The sequence below is a fragment of the Phocoena phocoena genome, chromosome 4 (assembly GCF_963924675.1).
Source record: "Phocoena phocoena chromosome 4, mPhoPho1.1, whole genome shotgun sequence".
Taxonomy (NCBI): domain Eukaryota; kingdom Metazoa; phylum Chordata; class Mammalia; order Artiodactyla; family Phocoenidae; genus Phocoena; species Phocoena phocoena.
Window position 1 is genome coordinate 98,507,475 of NC_089222.1, and position 23,315 is coordinate 98,530,789.

The 23,315-nt window shown below is 36.3% G+C and overlaps 2 protein-coding genes across 3 annotated transcripts in view; both read right to left on the bottom strand.

Moving 5' to 3' along the window:
• Window positions 1-23,315, bottom strand: part of TBC1D23 (TBC1 domain family member 23) — a 65,840-nt gene that overhangs the window by 11,262 nt on the left and 31,263 nt on the right. For both annotated transcript variants that reach the window (XM_065876148.1, XM_065876149.1), the window contains 9 exons: window positions 20,624-20,747; window positions 16,988-17,112; window positions 16,850-16,896; window positions 15,926-16,029; window positions 14,451-14,573; window positions 13,209-13,301; window positions 10,555-10,725; window positions 7,666-7,708; window positions 5,654-5,763 (listed from right to left, as the gene is read on the bottom strand). In XM_065876148.1, the coding sequence (XP_065732220.1) occupies window positions 5,654-5,763; window positions 7,666-7,708; window positions 10,555-10,725; window positions 13,209-13,301; window positions 14,451-14,573; window positions 15,926-16,029; window positions 16,850-16,896; window positions 16,988-17,112; window positions 20,624-20,747 (940 nt within the window). The remainder of the gene's footprint in view (window positions 1-5,653; window positions 5,764-7,665; window positions 7,709-10,554; window positions 10,726-13,208; window positions 13,302-14,450; window positions 14,574-15,925; window positions 16,030-16,849; window positions 16,897-16,987; window positions 17,113-20,623; window positions 20,748-23,315) is intronic.
• Window positions 1,739-4,027, bottom strand: LOC136122814 (52 kDa repressor of the inhibitor of the protein kinase). Its single transcript, XM_065876912.1, has one exon. It carries the CDS (start codon window positions 4,025-4,027, stop codon window positions 1,739-1,741), a length of 2,289 nt encoding a protein of 762 aa, XP_065732984.1.

The window sequence follows — 23,315 nt, forward strand, 5'->3', positions numbered from 1 at the left end:
AAGTTATTGACCTTTTCTTAACTCAGATTACTCTATAAAGATAAGCAAAATTATAATCAGAATATCATTCATATAGCTAAATTTTTAAACATTTATTCCTTGTAAATTTTTGCTGTTTAAAACATTATTACTTAGGCCTTTAATTTCTCAAGAAAAGTCACTCTTACGTACCTAGTGTAAGAGATGTGAGTATAATTCTTGAGTTGTATATAATTGCTCCTTTATACCCTACAGGGGAAGCTGGTAGTAGATGTCAAAAGTTTTAAAATGTGCCTATCTTCTGCTTATTAATTCTTCTTCAGAATTTATGGGGAGGAAATAATCAGAAAATGCCCTAGGATTTAGGAACTATTTGGTGGAAAACTATACTGATACTAAAAAAAAAAAAAAAAAAAAAAAAAGCATTTAAAAATACTAGAAAATACTCGTATGTTCAATGAGAAAGCAGAAAATAAAACTGTATGTACACTCTGATCACTACTTTTAAAATAAAATACTAAAAAAAAATGCATTATAAAAGATTTAAAGAAAATATTTCAAACTATGAATAGCTGTTATCCATGGTTGGGTTATAAATAATTTTGATTTCTTTATATTTTTCATATTTATATATGATGCTACAATGAACATGTATTATTCTTAAGAGAAGTCATTAACGAAATAACACAAAAATCATGTTCCCATTGCAATATCCAAATTCAAAACCAAATTAAACTGACTGTGGAAATTCTTTGGTACTTCTGAATGTAACACATCTTTTTTTTTTTTTTTTTTTTTTTTTTTTAAACAAAATTCACATTTTATTTAGGTTGAAATAAACTATACAAAATTGATTTTCTTCACCAAAAATAACAGCAATATTTTCTATATTATTCCTAGATAAACCACAAAACACTTATTTTTGTAGGTTTTCTAGGTTTTGTTTGTAAATCAAGATGAGGCAGTAGATATAGTCATGGAAAAAGACAGAAGAAAACAGACAAATCAGTTGTCAGTATCCATGGTCTCTGATCCTGTCTTGACCATGAAACAGAAGTGTTCAACATATACCTGTCAAAAAGCTTATGAAGATGTAGGCTCAATAAAGGAATGTAAACAGCAACAATCAGATGTGGAACAACAATGGCAGGCTCTTCCATTCAAACTTTAACTATAACTTGTTCCTTCAACTTCATTTGATAAAGGCAAAATCTACACTGAAATCCCTGTTTGGTGAGCTCACACGTTTCTCTTACAGTCTGATCATTTGAACGGTCCCTTACAGATTTTTAACAGCATACTTAAAGTTCCTACTATTCAAAGGTCAGTCATGAGCTTCACTGTAATGTTTTATAAAATGTATTCCTTCCTCCCATACCTCCTCAAAATTTATTTCTTCAAAGAAATGATAACTAAGTACCTGACAACTGGATCCACAGTGACAAATGTTATATCTAAAATGACTTAACTAATACAATTTCAAAGTGCCATTAGCAGAGATCACACAGAGTGTAACATGGTACTTTCAATGCTATCTTCTGGAAGAACAGTTAGGTCTCCAAAGCGTGGGCCTTCAAATGGGCCATTTAAACAGGCAGATTATCAATGACTAATGTACTCAATGGGAGGCCTACAGGTCAAGATATTCAGTGATTAAGTGGCCTACGTACACCTTACAACTTTTCTGTAAGATATTTTCAAATTTCTTACAGATTTTTTCAAATATCAAATATAAGAGAAAGCCTATGTTAAAAGTCTCTTAGGTATTTTCAATGGTTTCTGAATTATCTGTAGGAAGCTCTGACTTACTTGTATAGAGTTTGATATATGTATCCACCATTAAATCCAAATCGTGTTTTATATCAAAATTTATGTTAAGCAAAGCCAAGTTACTTGACCTTTGGTCTGTCAAAGTGTTCCTCAGGTATGCTTTGAGACGCTTTCGCCCATTTTCATAGCGTTCATTCTCAACCTTCATCACAGGAAGAATACACAGGACCTTCAGCAATGCATAAACATTAGGAAAAAACTTGATGTCTGGCAGATGAAGGGCTTCATAAATAGTGGATGGGAGCTCTATATCTTTCCCTCTGTGTTTCCACTTGATTCTCCAACAATGTAGCTCAGCAGAGAGTGTGTCAGGATTAGGTAAATCACTTCTGTACATGTCAGCGTGATGCTCCTCTGATGTATTGAATTTGAGCTGTCCCATGACAGAGGGTACCAGAGATAAGCATTTAAGAGCTTTGAGGTGTTGTTCTGAGAAGATATCTTTCAGTTCCTGAATAATGTGTTCCACTGTTGGAACACTCAGAGTTTCTTTATAGTAACTCTCAGAGGTTAGCTGAGATTCCAGGTTACTGTGCTGAGCTCTGCGAAATTTCCCTGGGAGTTTCATCTGAATATCAAGTTTGGCTGCCAAATTTGTGGCTTCCTCAAACCAAAATTCATGATAAACTTCGATATTTTCCATCACTTCATTTAGTGAATGCAGCACTGCAGTCAAACTACTGGCTGCAAAGAAGACATCAGAAGTTTGCCCCTGAAGATTTTTCCCAAAGGCTCTTGTAAAAGATAGAACATTTTTAAGAACAACAATGGTAACGATGAAATCAAAATCTGTTACTGCACTACAGAGTACAAATGCTCGGCCAGCTATACAGTTATTCCATCTAACATTTGTGTCACTATTTATACCATCTAAACATAAAACAAGTGCTTGTAGGAGGTCCACTAAGATTTCAAAAGCATCATGCCTGCCTGTCCACTGAGAATGGCAAATTTCCTTCAGTTCTTTGCCCCTTTCTTCATTGTTCTGAAATAGGACAGAAATTACATTGTCAAGTTCTAAAAGCAGTTGTGGTGATCGATGGAAAAAAGAACAAACTTCCTCAATTGTTCCTAACGCGACAGATACTCCCATAACAGGCACTGATTTTGCCAACCACATATTTAAGGCACAGGAAGAGCAGAGTGTGTAGATAGCTTGGGGGTATTTCTCTAAAAGTCTAGAAGCAACAACTTTCATTTTGGAAGAAAATCCACTGGACACAATGTAAGCCTGGCCACGACAGTACTCCATGTTTAATCCCCACTTCTCAGTTATCGTAGTGTGAAATTTCACAGCCAAAATTTCTGCATCAGCTTCATAAGGCAGGAAGCCCACAAATTCCTCTCTCAGGTTGTGAGCTTCGTCAACAAACCTCACCAACACAGGCAGGTGCTCTTCCCCTGCTATGTCCACCACATCGTCAGTGACGATGGAAAAGAAGTGAGAGTCTCTCACTTCCCTGAGGGTTTCTTCCCGAATGCAGCTCTCACAGATCTCTAGCATCTGTTTCTGCTGTGTTTTTGAACAGAACAATGTGTTAACTGCTGTTGTCTCAAAGCGCTTTCTCAGAACCTCTTCACCAGAATTGATTCGGCACTCCAGCAGTGCTTGAAAGTTATCAGGAGTAAAGAGACCTTCTGGGATTTCATCAGCTTCATGTCCATCCAGAGGTATGTTCTGTTTTCCCATAAGAATCAAAATTTCAAATAAAGATTTTAAGTATTCTTTGTTTTCCTTCTCTTCAAGGGTTAAAGGTAAAATGTCTTCATCCTGCTCTTCACCCCCTTCTTCTGCACTGGGGTTCTGAGCATTGCTGTTGTTTATTTCCTTATGTTTTGGTTCCTGTTCAGAAGTTTCATCAATTTTTTTCTGTTTCAGTGTCCTGATTTCATCTTCACTCAATTCTTTTATTCGTTTTCTGTGTCTACTGTGTGGATTATTCAAATGGCTGGTAAGATCAAATATTGTTGGTATTGCATTATCTCGAAGAACTGTCCTATAAGGGCTAGTTCTACAGATCATAGAAGTCTCAAAGTGTTTGGCACACAATCGATAATGTTTATTTAGTTGATCGGGTGTTTTATCTTCTAAGTCTGCTCTCCTACAGTTCTCCACCCACTTCTGGCATCTGGCTGGATCCCGCGGGAACCTGAAAAAGGCCAGGTCCGACTGCGTGCTCTTCCGCGTGCAGTTGGGGGCCGCGCAGAAGTTCGGCATCGTTGTCTGCCCGCCGGCCGGCCCAGCCCTCCCCTCCCCGCCTCCTCAGGGCAGCCCGCCCGCCCGTCGGGGCCGGGGAGGGGAGCCAGGCCGGCCGGCCGGCTCGTTAGGGCCGGCGCGCCGGGGGGCTGTAACACATCTTTAAGACAGTTATCTTTAGCCTCAATCATTGTTTTTCAAATCTGAAGATAAAAAGTTCAATACAAAGACCATCCAAAGCTGTGGACAGGAATATAAATTAGAATAATGTTTTTTGGAGGGCAATTTGACAATAATGCAGAATTCTAAGGATTCTGACATGTAATCTTCTGATCATGTTATTTCACTTCTAGGATGAAATAATCATGTCATATGCAAATATATTACTACAAAACTTAATTGTAGTAGTGTATATAATAGTAAAAGACTAGAAACAATGTAAATATTCAACAATAAGGGGACTAACTGAACACATTATAATACATCTATACTATTTAGATATTTAAAATGAAAACAGCAAATACTTATTAAATAAATGGTGAGCTCCTAGATACCTAGATCAAGCTGAAAACCTAATTCTCAGAGAAGACTTATCCGCTGATAATTTGGCAATAATTCGCTTTGACTTACATGGCTGAAGATAAGCCTCAATTAATCATCTAATGAGTTACAATTTTATAATAACTACTATAAGATATATAAGTGACAGGTACTACACTTTACATTCACTTGCACATTTAATCCTCATGTCATTATTGTGAAGAAAGCTGTGTTATTATCATCATCCCTATTTGCACAGATGGAGAAACCAGAGTGGAAAAGATCTTGCTAGAGATCATGAAGAAAGTAAACTGTGAAGACAAAACCTGAATACCCAGGTGAGTCAGACTGGTAAGCCCAAGCTTGTAACCATCACCCTGTACTGGAGTTCTCCCTCTATTTCTTTAAAGAATGACCTTTAGGTAGATGAAGACCATTACTTGTTAAGAAAATGATTTAATGACACCTAGTTCAAATGACATGAAATACTGAAAACACACAAGACTTATTGCCCAAATATTTCCAAAGTAGAACAGAATGGATTTACCCACTATTGCAAAACCCTGCAGTAATATACACCTCAATAACTAAAACTCAAATAAAATGGGATTGGCAACTGGTTCCTGTCTTCCTCTGCCTGGCCCATTCTCAAATATGGGTGGACTGAAGTTTTAATCATGTAGGTATGTGGTGGGGAGGAGAGCTACAGAGACAGTATGCTGGAGATGCAAACATGAGCCTCAGTATTCTCCAGACCCAAACTAATTGGGAGATTCCTAGAACCAGCTCACTTTAGAGTCCTAGCTAGTCACGGGACTCAGAATTATCTCCATTGACATTTAAGGTGGAGTAGAAAATTGTCACTAGGTGATACCAAGCTGCAGCTGGAGAGGGAGAAATCTGAATTCAGCAGGTAGACCACCAGAACTCCTGGCTAGTTTAGCTGCTTAGGCCTGCTCCCACCATTTCATTAACCTCGCAATAATATGATTCCTCACTGCATGTGTCTGAATTATTTTTACTCCATTTCTGTTATGGTAGCTGTTTAGTTGTTAATCACCTGGGCATTTATCCAACTCTGGTGACATATTCTACATATACACTTACATCAAGAGAAGAACTGACACTGCTCCTTGAGCCTGAGGTACTAGCAATCCAATGGCCATATCCATTTTCTGGTCCATCCACATTAATGTCTGCTAGGTGCTGCTGCAGTGCTTAAAGATAAATAGGAAGAAGAAAAAAAAATCCTGACGTATCAAACCCTTTGGAAAGATTCAATACCAGAGAAGTACAATAAACATGTCATAGCTGAATGAAAAGGATCCAAAGGCATAATCACAGGTATTTCTTTCAGCACCTCTGTAAAGTACTAAAAGACCCCAGGCTACAGAAAGCCTTCCTTTTCCTCTTCCTTCTAAAGCCCTCTCTCTATACACATATAACTTTTCTTAATTGACCCTAAGGGTAACAGTAACTATATATATAGGCTTGATGTTTTCCTCTTTGGAAGGTAATCCTTCAAGTATTAATAGATAAACTTAGCAATGGTTTTATGACATAAAAGATTAATAGAAAACCTATGGTGGCTTTTGTTTACCATAAGGAGACATCAGTTAATCCTTCCCATAATAAAGAAGCAGTCTTAGGCATTAACTGCTATGGAAAGAGAGATTATTCTTGGAACAGAAATAATTTAGAAAAAAGTTCCTAAAACCTAGGATATCTGTGATATAAAAGAATACTTTTCAGACTCTCAAAAGTGTCTTGTATCACGACGTTTTGTATCATGTTGTCAGAACTTCCAATAACACTGGGCCTTAGGCCAATACTTGCTTAACACTAGTACTTATTTAAATAAGCCCTTTTGTTAAATCACTTTGGGTATGAGCTTCAAGGGTAGTTAGTTATCAGGCCATGATATACAGGAGAAATAATTCTTACTAATATCAACAAAGACCAAGAAGAAATAGACCCTAACCTATCAAAATGTCTAAGTCATAACATAAGAAAATCATATTAAGCCAGAACTTAATCCTTATAAGACTCTTATGATTCAAACTCAGGATTCTATTGCCTCCAACAAATATTAATTTGATTTTATCATTAATTTTCCTAGTAATTATAGTTCAATATTTTTATATCTCTTCTCCTAATGAAAGGTGCCTTATCTTTTAATTGAAATATATTTGACATATAACACTGTGTAAGTTTAAGGTATACAAAATGTTGATTTGATACATTTATATACTGTAATATGACTTCCACTGTAGCAACAGCTGCACCTCTATCATGTCACACAATTACCATTTCTTTTTTGTGGTGGGAATAATTAAGATCTAGTCTCTGCAAGTTTGGTGATTATAATACAATGCTGTTGTCTATATTCACTATACTGTGCATTAGTATACTGTGCCTTAGTACTCCAGGACTTATTTATCTACTAGTTGTAAATCTGTACCCTTAAATAACATAATTTGTAAAAAAAAAAAAAAAAAAAAAGAAAAGAAAAGAAAAAAAGATAGTCTTTTTTTAACCTTACTACCCTGACCTACTCCTTCACATATTCTCAAATATTTGCTGGTAGGGATTCTGTCATTTTACTATCCTGAATTACCAGATATTATCTGCAGACTTGAAAATATCAACTTATTTGTTTTATTCTATTCAGTCAACATTTTTTCAGCAGCTAATACTCTCATGTAGTTCAAAACTAAAATGAAAACAGAACAAACAAAAAAGCAAATAGCACAAAGAGTATACAGTGAAAATTATTCCTCCTACTCTCGTTTCCCAGTCCTATCTATCCTTCCTTCTCCACAGAAACAAATCATGTGGGGCAGTTTTTCACCCATCTTTACAAAAACATTTTCTACAAATACAAGCTAATTAATACACATCCACTTCAACAGTCTTCCACTATTTATTCACTCATTGCAATTGTCTATTGTGTTTGTCTTTATCTATATGTCCTGCTGGCCTTGCCTTTTCTGAAAATAGTGAATGACTGAAGAGAAAGTGTACCCATTAACTAATTTGGTCATTCTAAATCAGCTCCAGTGATAGTATAATTTCCTCTGAAAAGTAGGGACAAAGGGATTAATAAATTAAAACCTTACCCATAAATCCTCCACTGGCAATGCTCACATATTCTTTGTTTTTCTGAAATGGAAAATAAAATTTAAAATTATTCCCAAATGCAATTTAATTAAAACTTCTGGGGGCTTCCCTGGCGGCTCAGTGGTTAAGAATCCACCTGCCAATGCAGGGGACATGGGTTCCATGCCCTGGTCCATGCCACAGAGCAACGAAGTCCGTGTACCACAACTACTGAGTCTGCGCTTTAGAGCCCGTGCTCTGCAACAAGAGAAGCCACCACAATGAGAAGCCCGCGAACCGCAACGAAGAGCAGCCCCCACTCACTGCAACTAGAGAAAACCTGCGTGCAGCAACCAAGACCCAACGCAGTCAAAAATAAATTAATTAAATAAATAAATTTTTAAAAAATTCTATAAAACTTCTGATAGTTCTATAAGCATTGACAAATGTAATATAAGGTTATATACTAAATTTCTGAATTTCTTCTTTGACATTTTGGACTTTGGCACAGAGAAGTACATACATTTATCTTGTGTACTATAAGGTCTGGTGCTTGAGTGGGAAGAAGTGGATAACTTCATGGCTACTAATGAGACTGTGATTTTACTTGTATTATAGTCCCAATAGTGCGATACAGAGTCAAACCAAAATCAGTTACACTGTATTTTCGGATGTTACTAGAATGGTTTTTAAAAGCTTGCCAAAATATTTTGGGTCTTTTATAAAAAGGAAATACAAAAGCAAATACTACAGCTAATTATGAAGAAATGACAGAATGTTAACATTTTACAAACTACTAAAAATTAATGAATCTAAGCAATGATAAACAAACAAAGACACAAAAAAGAAAGATATCTGGGCAGTATTTACCTCCTGAGGAAGTACACAATACCCAAGACTTCCTATCCCTCCCACCCCCAAAAGTAATCTAATAAGTCCCTAGGTCTAATTACCAGTTTACAGGAAATACCAGGGATAGAACCTGATAAACAACACCATGTGAATGCAATCTGCAAAATCCAGATTGTGGGAAAATATAAGACAAAGTAACCAGTTTTTCCAAACAAATATATACAAGGAAAAAAATTAGGAAAGGGAACCTATAAATTAAAAGATACTTAAAAGATACCAACCAGAGTGCAATGTCTTGTTTCAGATCCTGAGAAAACCAAGGGAACTTGAACACTCGTTACTTTTTTTTATAATAAAGTGTAATAGTGATAATGTGGTTATGTCTTTACAAAGAATTTATAGAGTTCAATTCTCCCTACTTGTGGATTTGTTTGAAATTTTCCACAATAAAAACTGGGAGGGGGGGAATTTCTAAAACCACATTAAGAACTCGAATTATTAATAGAAGTCCACAATATTCCAAATTCTTGCCATCTGACACCCTTCATAATATACAGCCTATACCAGGCCATTTTTAGAACAGGTCAATTAAATTTATAAGTAAAATGAGTTTGAGAACCTATTTTTGTTATTCTGTATAAACTTCTAAAATCTTTCCCCCAGTAAAGTATAACTTTACCTTATAATCCCTCTCCCAAATACCTTGCTCCTTCTCTGATTTTGTCTTTCAAGGACTGCCCTTTAGACCAGCGGTCCCCAGTCTTTCTTGGGACCAGTTTTGTGGAAGACAATTTTTCCACGGATGGGGGGTGGGGTGGGGGATGATTTCAGAATGACTCAAGCACATTATATTCATTGTGCACTTTATTTCTATTATTATTACTTTGTACTATATAATGAAATAATGATACAACTCACCATAATGCAGAATTACTGGGAGCCCTGAGCTTCTTTTCCTGCAACTAGATGGACCCATCTGGGGATGGTTGGGACCACCTCAGCTCCACCTCAGATCACCATGCATTAGATTCTCATAAGGAGCACGTAACCTAGATCCCTCGCATGCACAGTTCACAGTAGGGTTTGTGCTCTTATGAGAATGTAATGCTGCTGCTGATCTGACAGGAGGTGGAGCTCAGGTGGTAATGGGAGTGATGGGGAGCGGCTGTAAATACAGATGAAGCTTCACTGGCTCGCCCACTGCTCACCTCCTACTCTGCGGCGCAGTTCCTAACAGGCCACCGACTGGTACCCGTCCATTGCCCAGGAGTTGGGGACCCCTGCTTTAGACTAATTTTCTCAAACCAGATTCCCAGTAAAGTGGATGTAAATTGAGTGGCTTGTGTAATAGCATTCCTATTGTCTTCCTGATTCCATAGTTCAGGGCCACACAAAATGAGGACTTTAATGTATAAACTACCAAAGAATACCTAATAAACAACCATTTTTATAAAGAAAGAGCCATCACTGAGTGAGGCTTTGTAGAAAAGGTAGAGGGGACAGGTTGCATAAAATCGCTGATACAAATTAGTTGTGCTGAAGACAACATTTAAACACAAAAAGGAAAGGTGGCTAAGTGTCATGAGTACATATACATGTACATTTATTCAATTTCAAAGTGAAGATATTAAAATGAATTATATAGCAACTGTAAAAAGCTGAGGCATGAATAGGCATAGAGAACAATGCAAAAGAATAATCCAGCAATAGACCCTGATTCATTGAGGAATTCAGTATATTAAAGAGGTAGTATTTCATACTGACAGCACAACTGGTTAGCTATTTGGGGAAAAAATTTTTTTTGATTCCTACCTCACTTCTTACACAAAAATAATTCCAGATGGGCCAAGATTTAAACATAAAAGTATAACACATAAGCACGCAAGAAAAATCTGGGGGAGAAGACCTTTGTTGGCAAGACACAAAACCAATAAAGTGTTAAAAAAAAAAAAAAAACATAAATTTGACAAGGTAGACAACAGCACAAAATTACCTAGGAGAATTTCTTAAAGGTGATAGCAGTAACCAAGGAAAACTGAAATAATCTGTCGGCATACCTGTAAAAAGTGTGCCAGGACCATGTTCATATACATGTCTTCTTCCTCTCTGCCACTGCCCATGAAACAGAGGTGCTCCCCACCAGCGATGGAGCCAGACTCAATGGACTGCTTCTGTGCTTCCAGCAGGGATTTTACTGACTGTGCAAACTCAGACGGATTCTGGAGCATCTAGACAATTAAAATTTTTTTTAATGTGGCAAGCCTGTGCTTCTTATACATTTGCAAAACAAAATATTTTCCCAGGGCGGGAAAAAAAAAACAATATTTAAATTGCCACCATGAAAATAAAGCATTTTTTTGTTTGTTTTGGTCACGCCACGCAGTTTGTGGGATCTTAGTTCCCCCGCCAGGGATCAAACCCAGGCCCTCAGCAATGAAAGTGCAGAGTCTTAACCACTGGACTACCAGGGAATTCCTCTAACAAAGGCTCTTATAAATAAAATCCCTGGGATAAAAGAAATGTGTATAAATGTACCTATAATACATCAGAAAACAAAAGTTGAAAATTCACAGAAAGATTAAATTATGCAAAGAAAATACTTTACTAGACAAAAAAATTGTTTTTGCTGTTTGTTTTCTAAGCTTCAGTGTCTTTAGGTATCATGACAAGAAAAGTTTAACACTGAGTGGAAGGGCCCCTGACAAAAACAATACATTGAAACAACCTATATTTTTTAGTTTCCACTTACATGGCAAACCATGAATTTCTTAGAGGACAGTCAGAAATTATAGAAGCCATTTATTCATCAGCACTACTCTAGATACTAGAGATACGAGGATGAAAAAATTGATTTCCTACCCTCAAGAAAACAAGTATGCCAATAAATACAAAAATTTGTTCAAAAAACTGTTCATAAAAAGCACAGTGGGGCTTCCACAGTGGTGGTACAGTGGTTGAGAGTCCGCCTACCGATGCAGGGGACACGGGTTTGTGCCCCGGTCTGGGAAGATCCCACATGCCGCGGAGCAGCTGGGCCTGTGAGCCATGGCTGTTGAACCTGCGTGTCCGGAGCCTGTGCTCCGCAGCGGGAGAGGCCACAACAGTGAGAGGCCCGTGTACCGCAAAAAAAAAAAAAAAAAGACACAGTGAAAATCCAATAGAAAAATGGACAAACCATAGAAAAGCAATTTGCATTGATAAAAAAATACAAATTAACAGCACACTTGAAAAAAGATGCACAACATCACTAGTAATAACAAGAATGACCATCATTCTTGTAAAATAAAAAATTGGTAATGTCCAATAATGCTGATGGTATGAAACAATCATTCTCACTTAGAGTTGTAAAGTATCAGTTGATTCAGCCTTTCTAAAGGGCAATACGGCAGATTCTAGTAATGTTGTATATGCCCACAACTCTCAACCCCAAAATTTTACTTGTAGGGGTCTATTTTACAGAAATATTTGCACAAGTCCACAAAATATATATACGGATGTTAACTACAGCATTGTTTTATTACAAGAAAACTGAAAACATTCTAGATGTACATCAATCAGGCAATAAATTATGGTATATCTGTACCATGCACCACTATACAGCCGTTAAAAACAATGTACTAAAATGAAAAGATCTCCAAAAAACTGTTAAGTGAAAATGCGAGTGAACTGTTAAGTGAAAAATCAAGTGGAAAAAAAAAAGTGAATAAGAAATATGTAAATACATATTAAAGGTCTGGATGATTAAACAAACAGAGCAATTGTCAACTCTGGAGACATCCTTTGAGTTTTTTAAGAATAATCAAGTTATTAATGATGAATAAATTTTAAAAATAAGCATAAAAGAAGGACCATTTAGGTCTTCCTAGATGAATCAAGGAAGAGAAAGGCACAGAGTTCACTTTTAGGATGCAAACAAGTTAGGACTGCCTTCTTCACCTATAGCACCCCAAACTCTCTGGGTTGTTTCACCTCCATTTTCCATGAGTTTCCTCTTGATACCACCTAGATCTTTCAACATGCCCTTTCACAGCTTCAGCGTCAACTTTTTCAGACAAGTTGGGAGGAAGGGCAGATAGAATAGTCAGCAAAAGAAGTTATTCCTCTTTCTGTCTTCTCCATCCCTGAGGCTCTAATAACCCCAGAAGGGCTTAAATGATGTCAGTCCCAGTCCTACCAAATGCTCTAAGCATCTCTGACAATATTTAATTATCTACTTCATCTAGTCCTTCAATTCAAGTGACCCTAGGACAGCAATTTGAACAACTGAGCCCCTATACACCAGATACCACCCTTATTAAATATTACTTTATTATATGCATAAGTACTCATGATGGAAAAAAAGGCTTATAGACTAATTACCCAATCATAAGAAGAGTTAATATTCACAGAGTACTTACTAAGTGCAAGACACTATGCTGAGTGCTACATCAGGTAGCTCACAGTAAGAAGTTTAGAATTTACTGACATAACAATGGTAAGCAACAGTAAGCCATAGTTAACAGTGCTTTCATCTACCCTTTATGATCCCAAAAGGGTGTCCTAGGTGAAAAGGAAACCTGAGGCAACACTTTTATAAGGGCAGAGACTCCCTCCTTAAGCAGAAAGAAAAACATCCCCAATCTGGTACATGTGTATTTATTTATGGCCTAAAGAAAAGAAATCCATTTCTTCTCTTACTTTTTAAAAATTTTTAATCAGCATTTATACTAACCAGATCTGAATCTAAGTGGAAAGCAGTTGATAAATGCCCAGCATTATACTGTTCTGCAGGACGGCAATCCACCACAAAGAACCGGACTCCTTCCTAAAAGGGAAACATTTGACAAAATAAAACTTGCCATGAGGGTCACATTTTACACAATATAACATTAACAATTAACCAAAGAAGGGGAAACAGATAGATTAGAAATGGATCTCACATAGGAGGACCCATAAAGACTCAAGAAAATAACCTCAAGATCTTAAATAGTTTTATTCATTTTAAATAGTTAAAATACTCTGTATATACTGTTGACTAGAAAGTCTTAAAATATGTAGCAGAAGAATATTAGTTTGAGCTATAAAACTAATTATACTGGAATTTAATAATTTAATATCTATCATGTTAAACACTTTTAAAAACACTATGTAGTTATAAACACAGATGTAGATACAATTCCTGTTTCTGAAAATAAACACAGATGTAGATACAATTCCTGTTTCTGAAAATAAGCCCACACATTTATCAACAATGCAATTCACATAAGGATTAAATAAATGTCTTTTGGGGGTGAGAGAAGGTTCTCCAGTGCCAGTCTGAACTGAAGAAGTTCACATGGGTCTCTTTAAACTAGATTACATGCTCTGATTTGTTTTTAAGTAATAGTTCTAATAAGAAAAATATGTGAAATGCTTGTTTTAAAAAGATCTACTGTAAAAGGCCTGTCTTTCCATGTCCGTTTCTCTTCTCTCCATCTTCGAAATACATCCAACCTTCCAAACACACACGGTTAACTGTTGCACTGTTAGCAAAAAGATTTTCATGAAGACAGCAACAGACAGAAAACCATGGTATATCCTCAATTCTCCTTTGTAACATGCCTTTTGGCGTTAAACCATGTAATTCAATTAGCTGTATAAGTATCCAGAATTTAACTGTTAAATCCACCCTTTTAAGTACTTTATATAACATTCAGTTGCTTTGCTAAAATATGAAAAAAGATTTGGCAATTTACAAAAATTTGGTGTCAAAATTAATTACTTGTTGACAAGTAAAATAACACGTAAGCTGGCAGTTTAAAAATGAGCATATGGACAGAAGATTTAACACATTAATCATTCAAAAAAAGCAAAACAACAACATTGTTATAGTAAATTAATTTTGTGAGAATCAACAAACAGGGAGGAAATGTTGATTCCTTGCATTTAAAGGGGATAGTTTTCTGATAAACAGTGGGGTTTTTTTTTTACTTACCCCTTGAAGCTGATTTGCTTGAAGGATCTCTGACACGGAGATGGCCAGACAAAGTGCTTGACTCAAATCTGCATCATCATCCTTAATTCCCAACAAAGTACTACCAAAGAGATGGTGATTATCCTGTGGGAAGAGGAATTTTTGAAACATTATGCAGAAAAAATAAAATCAAACTTTCTTCCTAAAATTATTCTCAACAGACCAAGACAAAAGGTAAAATAATTACATAACATCTTTGAGTCACGTGATTTAACATATCCTCTCATATTTTACAGGCTAAAAGCTACAAAAAGTCTGCATACAAAGTCCCCATTAGATTTCACACAAAATGAAAGACTAAGAAAAAATAACACATTCTACACAGCTATTTTCTATATTATCACCTATATTTAAATAGTAAATTTTTAAATGGTTACTCACAACTTTTTATATTTTAATAAAATGAAAACAAAAACATGGCATAAATTGTGTAATATGCTGCTAAAACCTGCTCTAATTAGCAACTGCTAGTGTAGATTATTTATGTCTGAAGAATAAAAGCTATCCTCTTAAAAGACTGGAAAGAAAAGGATAAGACTTCTTTTTCATCCAGTATCATAACCACTACGCCACCATCTAACTTAGTCAACACTGTTGGGAAATGAGGTGATCTACATAAGGCAATTATTAAAATAGCTGAAACTAGTCCCTAGAAATAAATCTCTTTTGTAATTAGTTAGTTTTGAGGGAAATGCTCTTACAAGGTTTCCCTTATCTGCCTCCTGAACACACTATATTGAACATAATTTAATCTCATCTTAATGTTTCAGTGACATAACTTCCAACTAGCAATTATGATGCTAGAATGCCTTAAAAAAAAAACAAAAAAAAAATAAAGCTCTCATGAGCACCTGAGGTCACAAATTGTTCATAAATGGTACTCCTGTGCCTCCCCGTTACTTGCTTTTGCTTCTTAGAGTTTTACTTTCTAGGAGCTCACAGCACTTGGGCTTCTAATCTGGTGTCCTTTCTCTTGAAAGCACTTGTCTGATCTGAGAAAGGTTCTAGGTCTCTATGGAGCTAAGTGACCCTTTTCTGTTTAAAAGACAGCTCAGCAGCATTAAAGTTGTGCAAAGCTAAACTCCAGATAAAGAAGGCATAATTATATATCCTCCATCAGATTTTTGTAATATTTATATTTTTTAACATCAAGGAAACATTAATTTAAGAAATACCTTATAGTCAATAGTCTCATGATCAGAAATAATAATCAGAGTAGAGGTGAAATGGTTCCTAGAATATTTGTATAGTATCTTTTTTAATGTCTGTTCCTCCATTAGGGAGAGTATTTACAGTGAAAAAAATCACACAAAACTGTAACACATAAAAAGAAAAGAAGGACAACCTAGAGTATTTTAACTGAAGTGGATACAACATAAACATAAAACAATGCACAAAATGTGAAATACTGAAGTAGGTGATTTCTTGTCTGATACCTTCCTAAATGAAGCTGGTGTTTTACTGCAATAATACTGAGCCAGAGAGAAAAGGTCTTCTATATCTTCTAGATTCAAACTGGATGGAGTATTTTCCAAGAACTCTGAAATATGATTACAAATATAATATTTAAAAGGTTTTTTGTGAAAAATACAGTAATGAACATTATTTACATATCAAAGTTAGTTTATCTTCAACATTTGAACTATATAAATGGAACCTCAACAGTGATGCACTGAAAACTGCTTGAGAAGTGGATTTTCCCCAAAGAAACTGAAACTGTTAATACAGTTCTGCTCTTAGTGAATGATGGTACCTAGCAATCAAATCAAATTCATTAGCCTCGATTGGAATAGTGTGATTTATTCAATGAACACATAATAAATGTCAGGGTCCCTGGAAATAAAAAATGACCAAGAAATGGTTCCTGACTTAAGGAACTTTGTCTGGTTTGAGAAATGTGACGATAAATCATTATAACATAGTGAGATAAACACTGTAACACACACAGTACAAAGTGCCAGGCACTATAGAGAGCAAGTAACTAAATCTGTGTGGGAGCTAGAGTGGGGGAGAACCCAAACGAAGAACCAAGACTTCAACAACGGATACACTTGTAAGAGCTGAGTATTCAAAGGCAAATTAAGGAAGAAGGAAGGGGAGAGTGAGAAGAGGGCAGTTTATCTCAACAATGAAACCAAAGAAAGAGTATATGGAAAAGAATTGAAAGAGTGAAAAATACATAGAAGGAATGAACAAGGGTGGCAATCAGGGGCAACAGTCTTTAAGGTCTGTACGTGGAGAGTGTGTAAGACTTTAATGGAACCTCAGAGCTCTTCTAGAGTATTCTAAATTTATACATGAGGAAACCGAGTTTCAGAAAACTGACTTGAAATGTTTTCTCCACATTAAATAATACTTACGGATAACTTCTTCTTTGCTGTTAGACTCCTGCGCTAAAATGACTTCTCTGTAAAAAGAGAATCAGATGAATTTGAGTTAAATATCAACAGAGCACCCTGAGAACAGAGAGGAAAAAATCTAGTCAACTTAATACTTACTTTGCATTAACAAGGATTATTAACATTAAGAAATAAATAAAAAATGGATCTGCCTGTTGTAGATATCCATCCCATATTGCCTGAGTGACTTCAATGGAACAGTAACAGGAAAAAAGACTTCCAAGCTGTAATCAGGAAATGAAATGAGAGATATAAACCACTGGCAACGACTTGTTCTTTTAAAAGTATTCAGGCAAATGCGTAACATTATATCAAACTGTCTGTACCTGATATTTAACTTGTACCTTAACTTTACTGTATGTAATCCAAAGGCAGAACATGTGGATTCAAGGCACAATGAAGCCACTTACTAGCTGTATAACTTAGGGTACGTCACTTAACCTCTAGAGCTTCCATTTCTACTTCTGTTTTTTTAAAAAAAAAAAAAAAAAAAAAAGGAATACTACTACCCATCCTCTAACCTAGGGTATATACAGTAACTAGCACATATATACATATATATAGTAACTGGCACATATCTGCCACAGCATAGTAACCCCACAAGCTCTGTAAGGGTAACTATTATAGTACTTAACTTGCAAGGTAATTGTGAGGATCAAGCATGGTAATTGGAGTTAAGAGCACCAAATGAAATTGTAAGGACAATTTAAAGGCAAATTCTTCACCAATCTTACTTGTACATCATTTGAAACAGATGAGACAACATTCATGTCCCTCAAAACGTTTCAGGAGCTCTATGGTTTTCTACTTCAAATAAAAGAATTGTTAATGTGTAAGTTCCTCTAGAGCCCAACTGTGTTTTAAATTGCATAAATTCAGTGATATTTTTAGATTATTCCATTTTTATTAGATACAGAAACAATTCCATCTAGAAGTTAAATTTCAAACAGTCTTAATGGCTAAAGGGAGCTAATGAGAACACGTACATTTAGTGAATATTTTGTGCCAGGTACTAAATTACTGCCACATATCTTTTATTATATATCTCTTATTCTAAATATTCTCACAACAGTCCTTCAAAATAGACATTTTCCTCCCCATATTATAGGTAAGAAAACAGACGTCTATTAAATAACCTTCCTAACATCACAGAGCTAGTAAATGGTGATGTTTGGGCTAGAAAAAGCCTAACACTCCACAGCTGATGTAACTGCTATTACAGCTGACCACAAAGCTTTTAAAGTACATAATGCTTCTAATGTTTTCTGTAACTTTAAAAATTACTATTACAAATACAGAAGATGCAAATACAAACAGAATAGCAAGATATGGTCATCATTAAATTCAGTTAGCTAAACTAAAGCTACCATTGCATCATTCACAGTTATGAGTTCTCAAAATTTAGGAATTCATTTTGTTTCATCTCATGATTTAAAAAAAAAAAAAAAAGACTCCATCCCATAGACATGATACTAGTAGCAAGAATGAACTACTTCGGGCATTGACAAAGTGAAACTGGTAGTTTCAGTACTCAGTTAAAATCTGCTAGCAGCACTGAGTACTACTTCAGAGTTCTGGTCACAGAAATGGCATTTCCCAGGCATAATGTGACAAGAGAGATCTCTATTAACATATCAGAATGCTTAAAAGAAAGTTTCTTACTTCAACACAAATAAGTAGATTTAATAGCAACATATGAATCTCAGAGAAACTACAATTTTATTATTTTTACTCAAAATGAGAAAACTGCAGCCGAGAAGGAATGAAAGAATAGGCTGCTGCAGTATGAGATTTAGTATGCCAGAGCTGAAACCAGTTGCGATTCTCTAGTCACCATTTCCTCATTACTCATCTCATCACCTCCTGAGATAGGTACTATTATTATTATTATTAGTTCCATTTTACAGATGAAGAAATCGAAGCTCAGAGGCTAAGTGTATTAAATCACATGGTTAATAAGTGGCAGAAATGGAATCCTTCCTGAAGAAAAGCTAGGTAAGACATGATCAAGGAATACATTAAAAGTTTTGAATATATGTATATTCTTCTAGAACCCAATCACTGTTTTAGAAAGATCTTCAAGTTACCCTATAAGAGCAGTTCTCAAAGTATGGTCTGAGGAGCCCTGGAAGTCCCCAAGAGTATTTACAGGGCATTTGTGATGTCAAAGCTATTTTCATAATAATACTTAGATTTTGCCTTTTTCATATTCATTCTCTCACAAATGAACAACAGAATTTTCCAAAGGCTACACGAAATATGGTATCATCACAGATTCAACAGAGAAGCAGATATGAGAACGTACCTGCCTGTGCTCTAACCAAATATTGAGATTTGCAAAAATATTAAAAAATGTCACTATTCTGATTTTCTTTTTCGAAAATAGTTAATTTTCATTTAAAAATAGGCTATTTATGTTAACATGCATTGGATTTATCACTACTTCTAAATGAATTAATAAATGGTTAAAATTTCTTAATTTCTAACCAACATAATCCACATAAATTGTGGCTCCTCAATAAATGTTGAGTGTTAAGAGGTCCTGAGACCAAAAGGTTTGAGAACCACTGACCTAGAAATAACAGAACTTCCCATTTAAAAATACAAATATAGGGCTTGCCTGGTGGCACAGTGGTTAAGAACCCACCTGCCAATGCAGGGGACACGAGTTTGAGCCATGGTCCGGGAAGATCCCACATGCTGCAGAACAACTAAGCCCGTGCGCCACAACTACTGAGCCCACGCACCGCAACTACTGAAGCCCGCGCACCTAGAGCCAGTGCTCTACAATGAGAAGCCAGCGCAATGAGAAGCCCGCACACCGCAACAAAGAGTAGCCCCCGCTCACCGCAACTAGAGAAAGCCCACGCGCAGCAATGAAGACCCAACGCAGCCAAAAATAAATAAAATTTAAAAAAATAAAAATATAGAATGACAGAGTACTGAGATGTACTTTTATTAAAATTTTTTTAATTTATTATTTTTTGGCTGCGTTGGGTCTTCATTGCTGCACGCGGACTTTTCCTAGTTGCAGCGAGCGGGGGGCTACTCTTTGTTGCAGTGCGCAACCTTCTCATTGCGGTGGATTCTTTTGTCACGGAGCACAGGCTCTAGGGCACACGAGCTTCAGTAGTCGTGGTGCGTGGGATCAGCAGTTGTGCCTCGCGGGCTGTAGAGCGCAGGCTCAGTAGTTGTGGCACACGGGCTTAGTTGCTCTGCAGCACGTGGGATCTTCCCAGCCCAGGGCTCAAACCCGTGTCCCCTGCATTGGCAGGGGGATTCTTAACCACTGCGCCACAAGGAAAGTCCCTGATATGTACTTTATATTCTTTCATATTAATCATTTGATAATCTTGTTATTTTCCTTGTCATTGGATATCAATTCTTATACATACTATCAACAATTTAATCACAGTTTTAAAGTGAACTGATACAGATCATATATTTATATATATTACATATATATATTATACATAAGTAAATATATCACATATATTTACATATATTTGTAAAACAACAAAAGGCTAAACTTCATATTAAATAATTTAAACTAATGTAAGTGAAGAGCAAAAAAAAATCATTTTTGAAGTGTCAATAATTTTACTCCTTTAGTTTAAATAGTAATAGTCTATAATTTAGTGCTTTTCTTTCTCTTCCTTGGGGGAAAAAAAACACCTAACTATAGTTTTATAGAAAGCTATTTTTCATTAAGTGTTCCTACTTTCACTTTATTACCCAGTTGAGTGCATAGGAGTCTGGAGTAATTTTCTTTGTATCAAGAAAAGAACAAAGCTCTGGCTCATGGTACTGGATGAGTAATCGGAAAAGATGAAATGGTCTCCCCTTCAGAGAACAATCCCTAAAAAACAAAAGCAAAGTTTCTTGCATTAATAGGTCAGAAATGATCATGTCAGTAACCGATCCTCCTGCAATACCCACATCCCCTCCCTACCCCAGAACATCTGAACACCACAGCACTGACAACAGCAAGCCTGCCTGATACAACCGGGCAGACCTCTCTTGCTAACACCTGATATACCTGACCTGAAAGAAAGTCTGTAGAAACAACAGGTCTACAGCCAACTCCAGGCAGAGTCTTTCCAGGTGAACCCAGGCAGCACTCAGGAGAAAGGACTACAAGGACCAATGAAAACAGTGGGACTACTTAGGTTATTTTGATAAGTTTTGGATCCCAAAAGGATATCTGGAGAGTCCTGAGGAAGTCCAGCTCCCTTCTTCCCTGCCAAATAAGAAGAAACTCCTAGAAAGGCTTCAGGTTAGCTCCACAGTTAATGTACTCAATTAGGAATCCTTCAGCAAAGGTACAAGTCTGAAATGGCCACAGATGAACATTCCAAAATAGTGGACCCAGAGCCTTAGAAGCTGTTGAAGTGGCCTGGGTATCAGGTGCTCAGAGTGAATCCTGGGAAGTGCCAAACACCGACCTTATTAACTGTACTACTTCTTACCTTGTTACCCTATGTCTCATAAATCATTAAAAATTTTAAAAAATTTAAACAGCTCAAAGCATAGGCCATCATAATAAAAGTCAGTATTTATTGAGGAAATACCATGTGCCAGACACTATAATAGACACTTCACAAAGTTACCTCATTTTATCTTTACAGGCAACTATGAAAGATACTATTATCATCTTCACTTTACAGATGAGAAAAATGAGGCTTAGCTGCGGTCAAGCAGCCCACCCAAGGTCATGTAGCTAAGAAGTGATGGAACTAAGACTTGTACACAGAAACTGGGCATTAAACCATTATGCATACTACCCTTCCACATATGTAATTTAATATTTCAACAAGTGGTATTTTGGTAGATGTACAGTCTAAAAAAGCAAACTATAAAAAAACTGAAGGACTTCCCTGGCAGTCTAGTGGTTGGAACTCCACGCTTCCACTGCAGGGGGCGGGGGTTTGATCCCTGGTTGGGGAACTAGGATCCTGCATGCTGCAGGGCACAGCCAACGAAAAACAAACACTGAAACAGGTAAAAGGCTTCATGCAAAAAAGTTAATGAAATGAATGTCAGTTTTAACATAAAAGCATTGATAAGGAATGTTTCAAAATGCTATTCCAATGGGAATAATGAAAATTAAGTTCTACAAAAAACTAAGCTCTAAGGTCAATGCCAGGATTTGGTATGACCCTCTATCTACCATTTTCTAATACTGCAGATAACAGAGAAGTTTTGTAGAAAAAGCCCTAAATTGGTAATTCAGATGCCCAAAGACAGAAGTGGATTCATATTGGCAAGATTACCTCCTCCTTAGTCTGAATACTTTCCCCACTCTACATATGCAAGGCAACAGACTGCTAAAACAAAACACATAAACACAGGTTGTAAGCAGAGTAGGGACATACACTGTAAGGACAATTGCCTAGTTTGCCTCAGAAAAAGTGGAACATCTCAGAGAGTCAGCCATTGCAACAGCATCTATTCATTTAATAGCTGTGTATTACAAAGTTACTCTCCACTGCAAAGCACTGTGCTTGATAGAATTCTACCTATGTTATATCTGAATCTGTAATAAGAAGATATATTATAGTGGAGTTGTTCTAGCAACATTTTGTGGGGCTGGGCCCTATGCAGGGGTATTAACACTGACCCTGGAGTACTGTGTTACATGTGGAACTCATGGAAACAGTAACTGGAGAACCTGACAAGACGATATGTTACACAGCTCAATGTAAACCCCAATCCCTCTATTAGTAACTACCACTGCCAACATTCTGTAGAGAGAAAGCTGGAATATCATGTCCCTTGCTATTACTAGCTCTGTTACACTGAGAGGTGGTAAAGTATAAGCAGTTGAGAGACTTAGTATAACAGAATGACTCCCAAATATGAATTCCAGTCTCAGCTTTACCATGACCTTAGCCCTGTATTCTGGCATCTCTGGGTCTGTTTTCCTAACATGAAGCACTATCGCTTCCAGGTAGCACAGAGGTTCTCCACTCTGGAGTACACTAGAGTCACCTGGGAGTTAAAACAAAAAAACCCTACATGGCTCTACACAGTCTATTTATAGTTGAAACTTCAAGAACCAGTATGTTTTAAAAGTTCTTTGGCTGAACAGACATTTCTCCAAAGAAGATATACAAATTGTCACTTAGCACATGAAAAAAAGCAGAAAATCATTAGCTGTCAGGGAAATGCAAATCAAAACCATAATGAAATACCACTTCACACTCAGTCTGGCTATAATTTAAAAAAAAATGTTGACAAGGATGCAAAGAAACTGGGATCTTCATTCACCACTGGTGGGAATATAAAATGTTGCAGTTATTGTAGAAAAATCTGGCAATTCCTCAAAAGGTTAAACACGGATTTACCATATGATTCAACATTTCCACTCCTAGGTACATACCCAAAAGAAATGAAATACATGTCCACATAAAAACTTGTACACTAA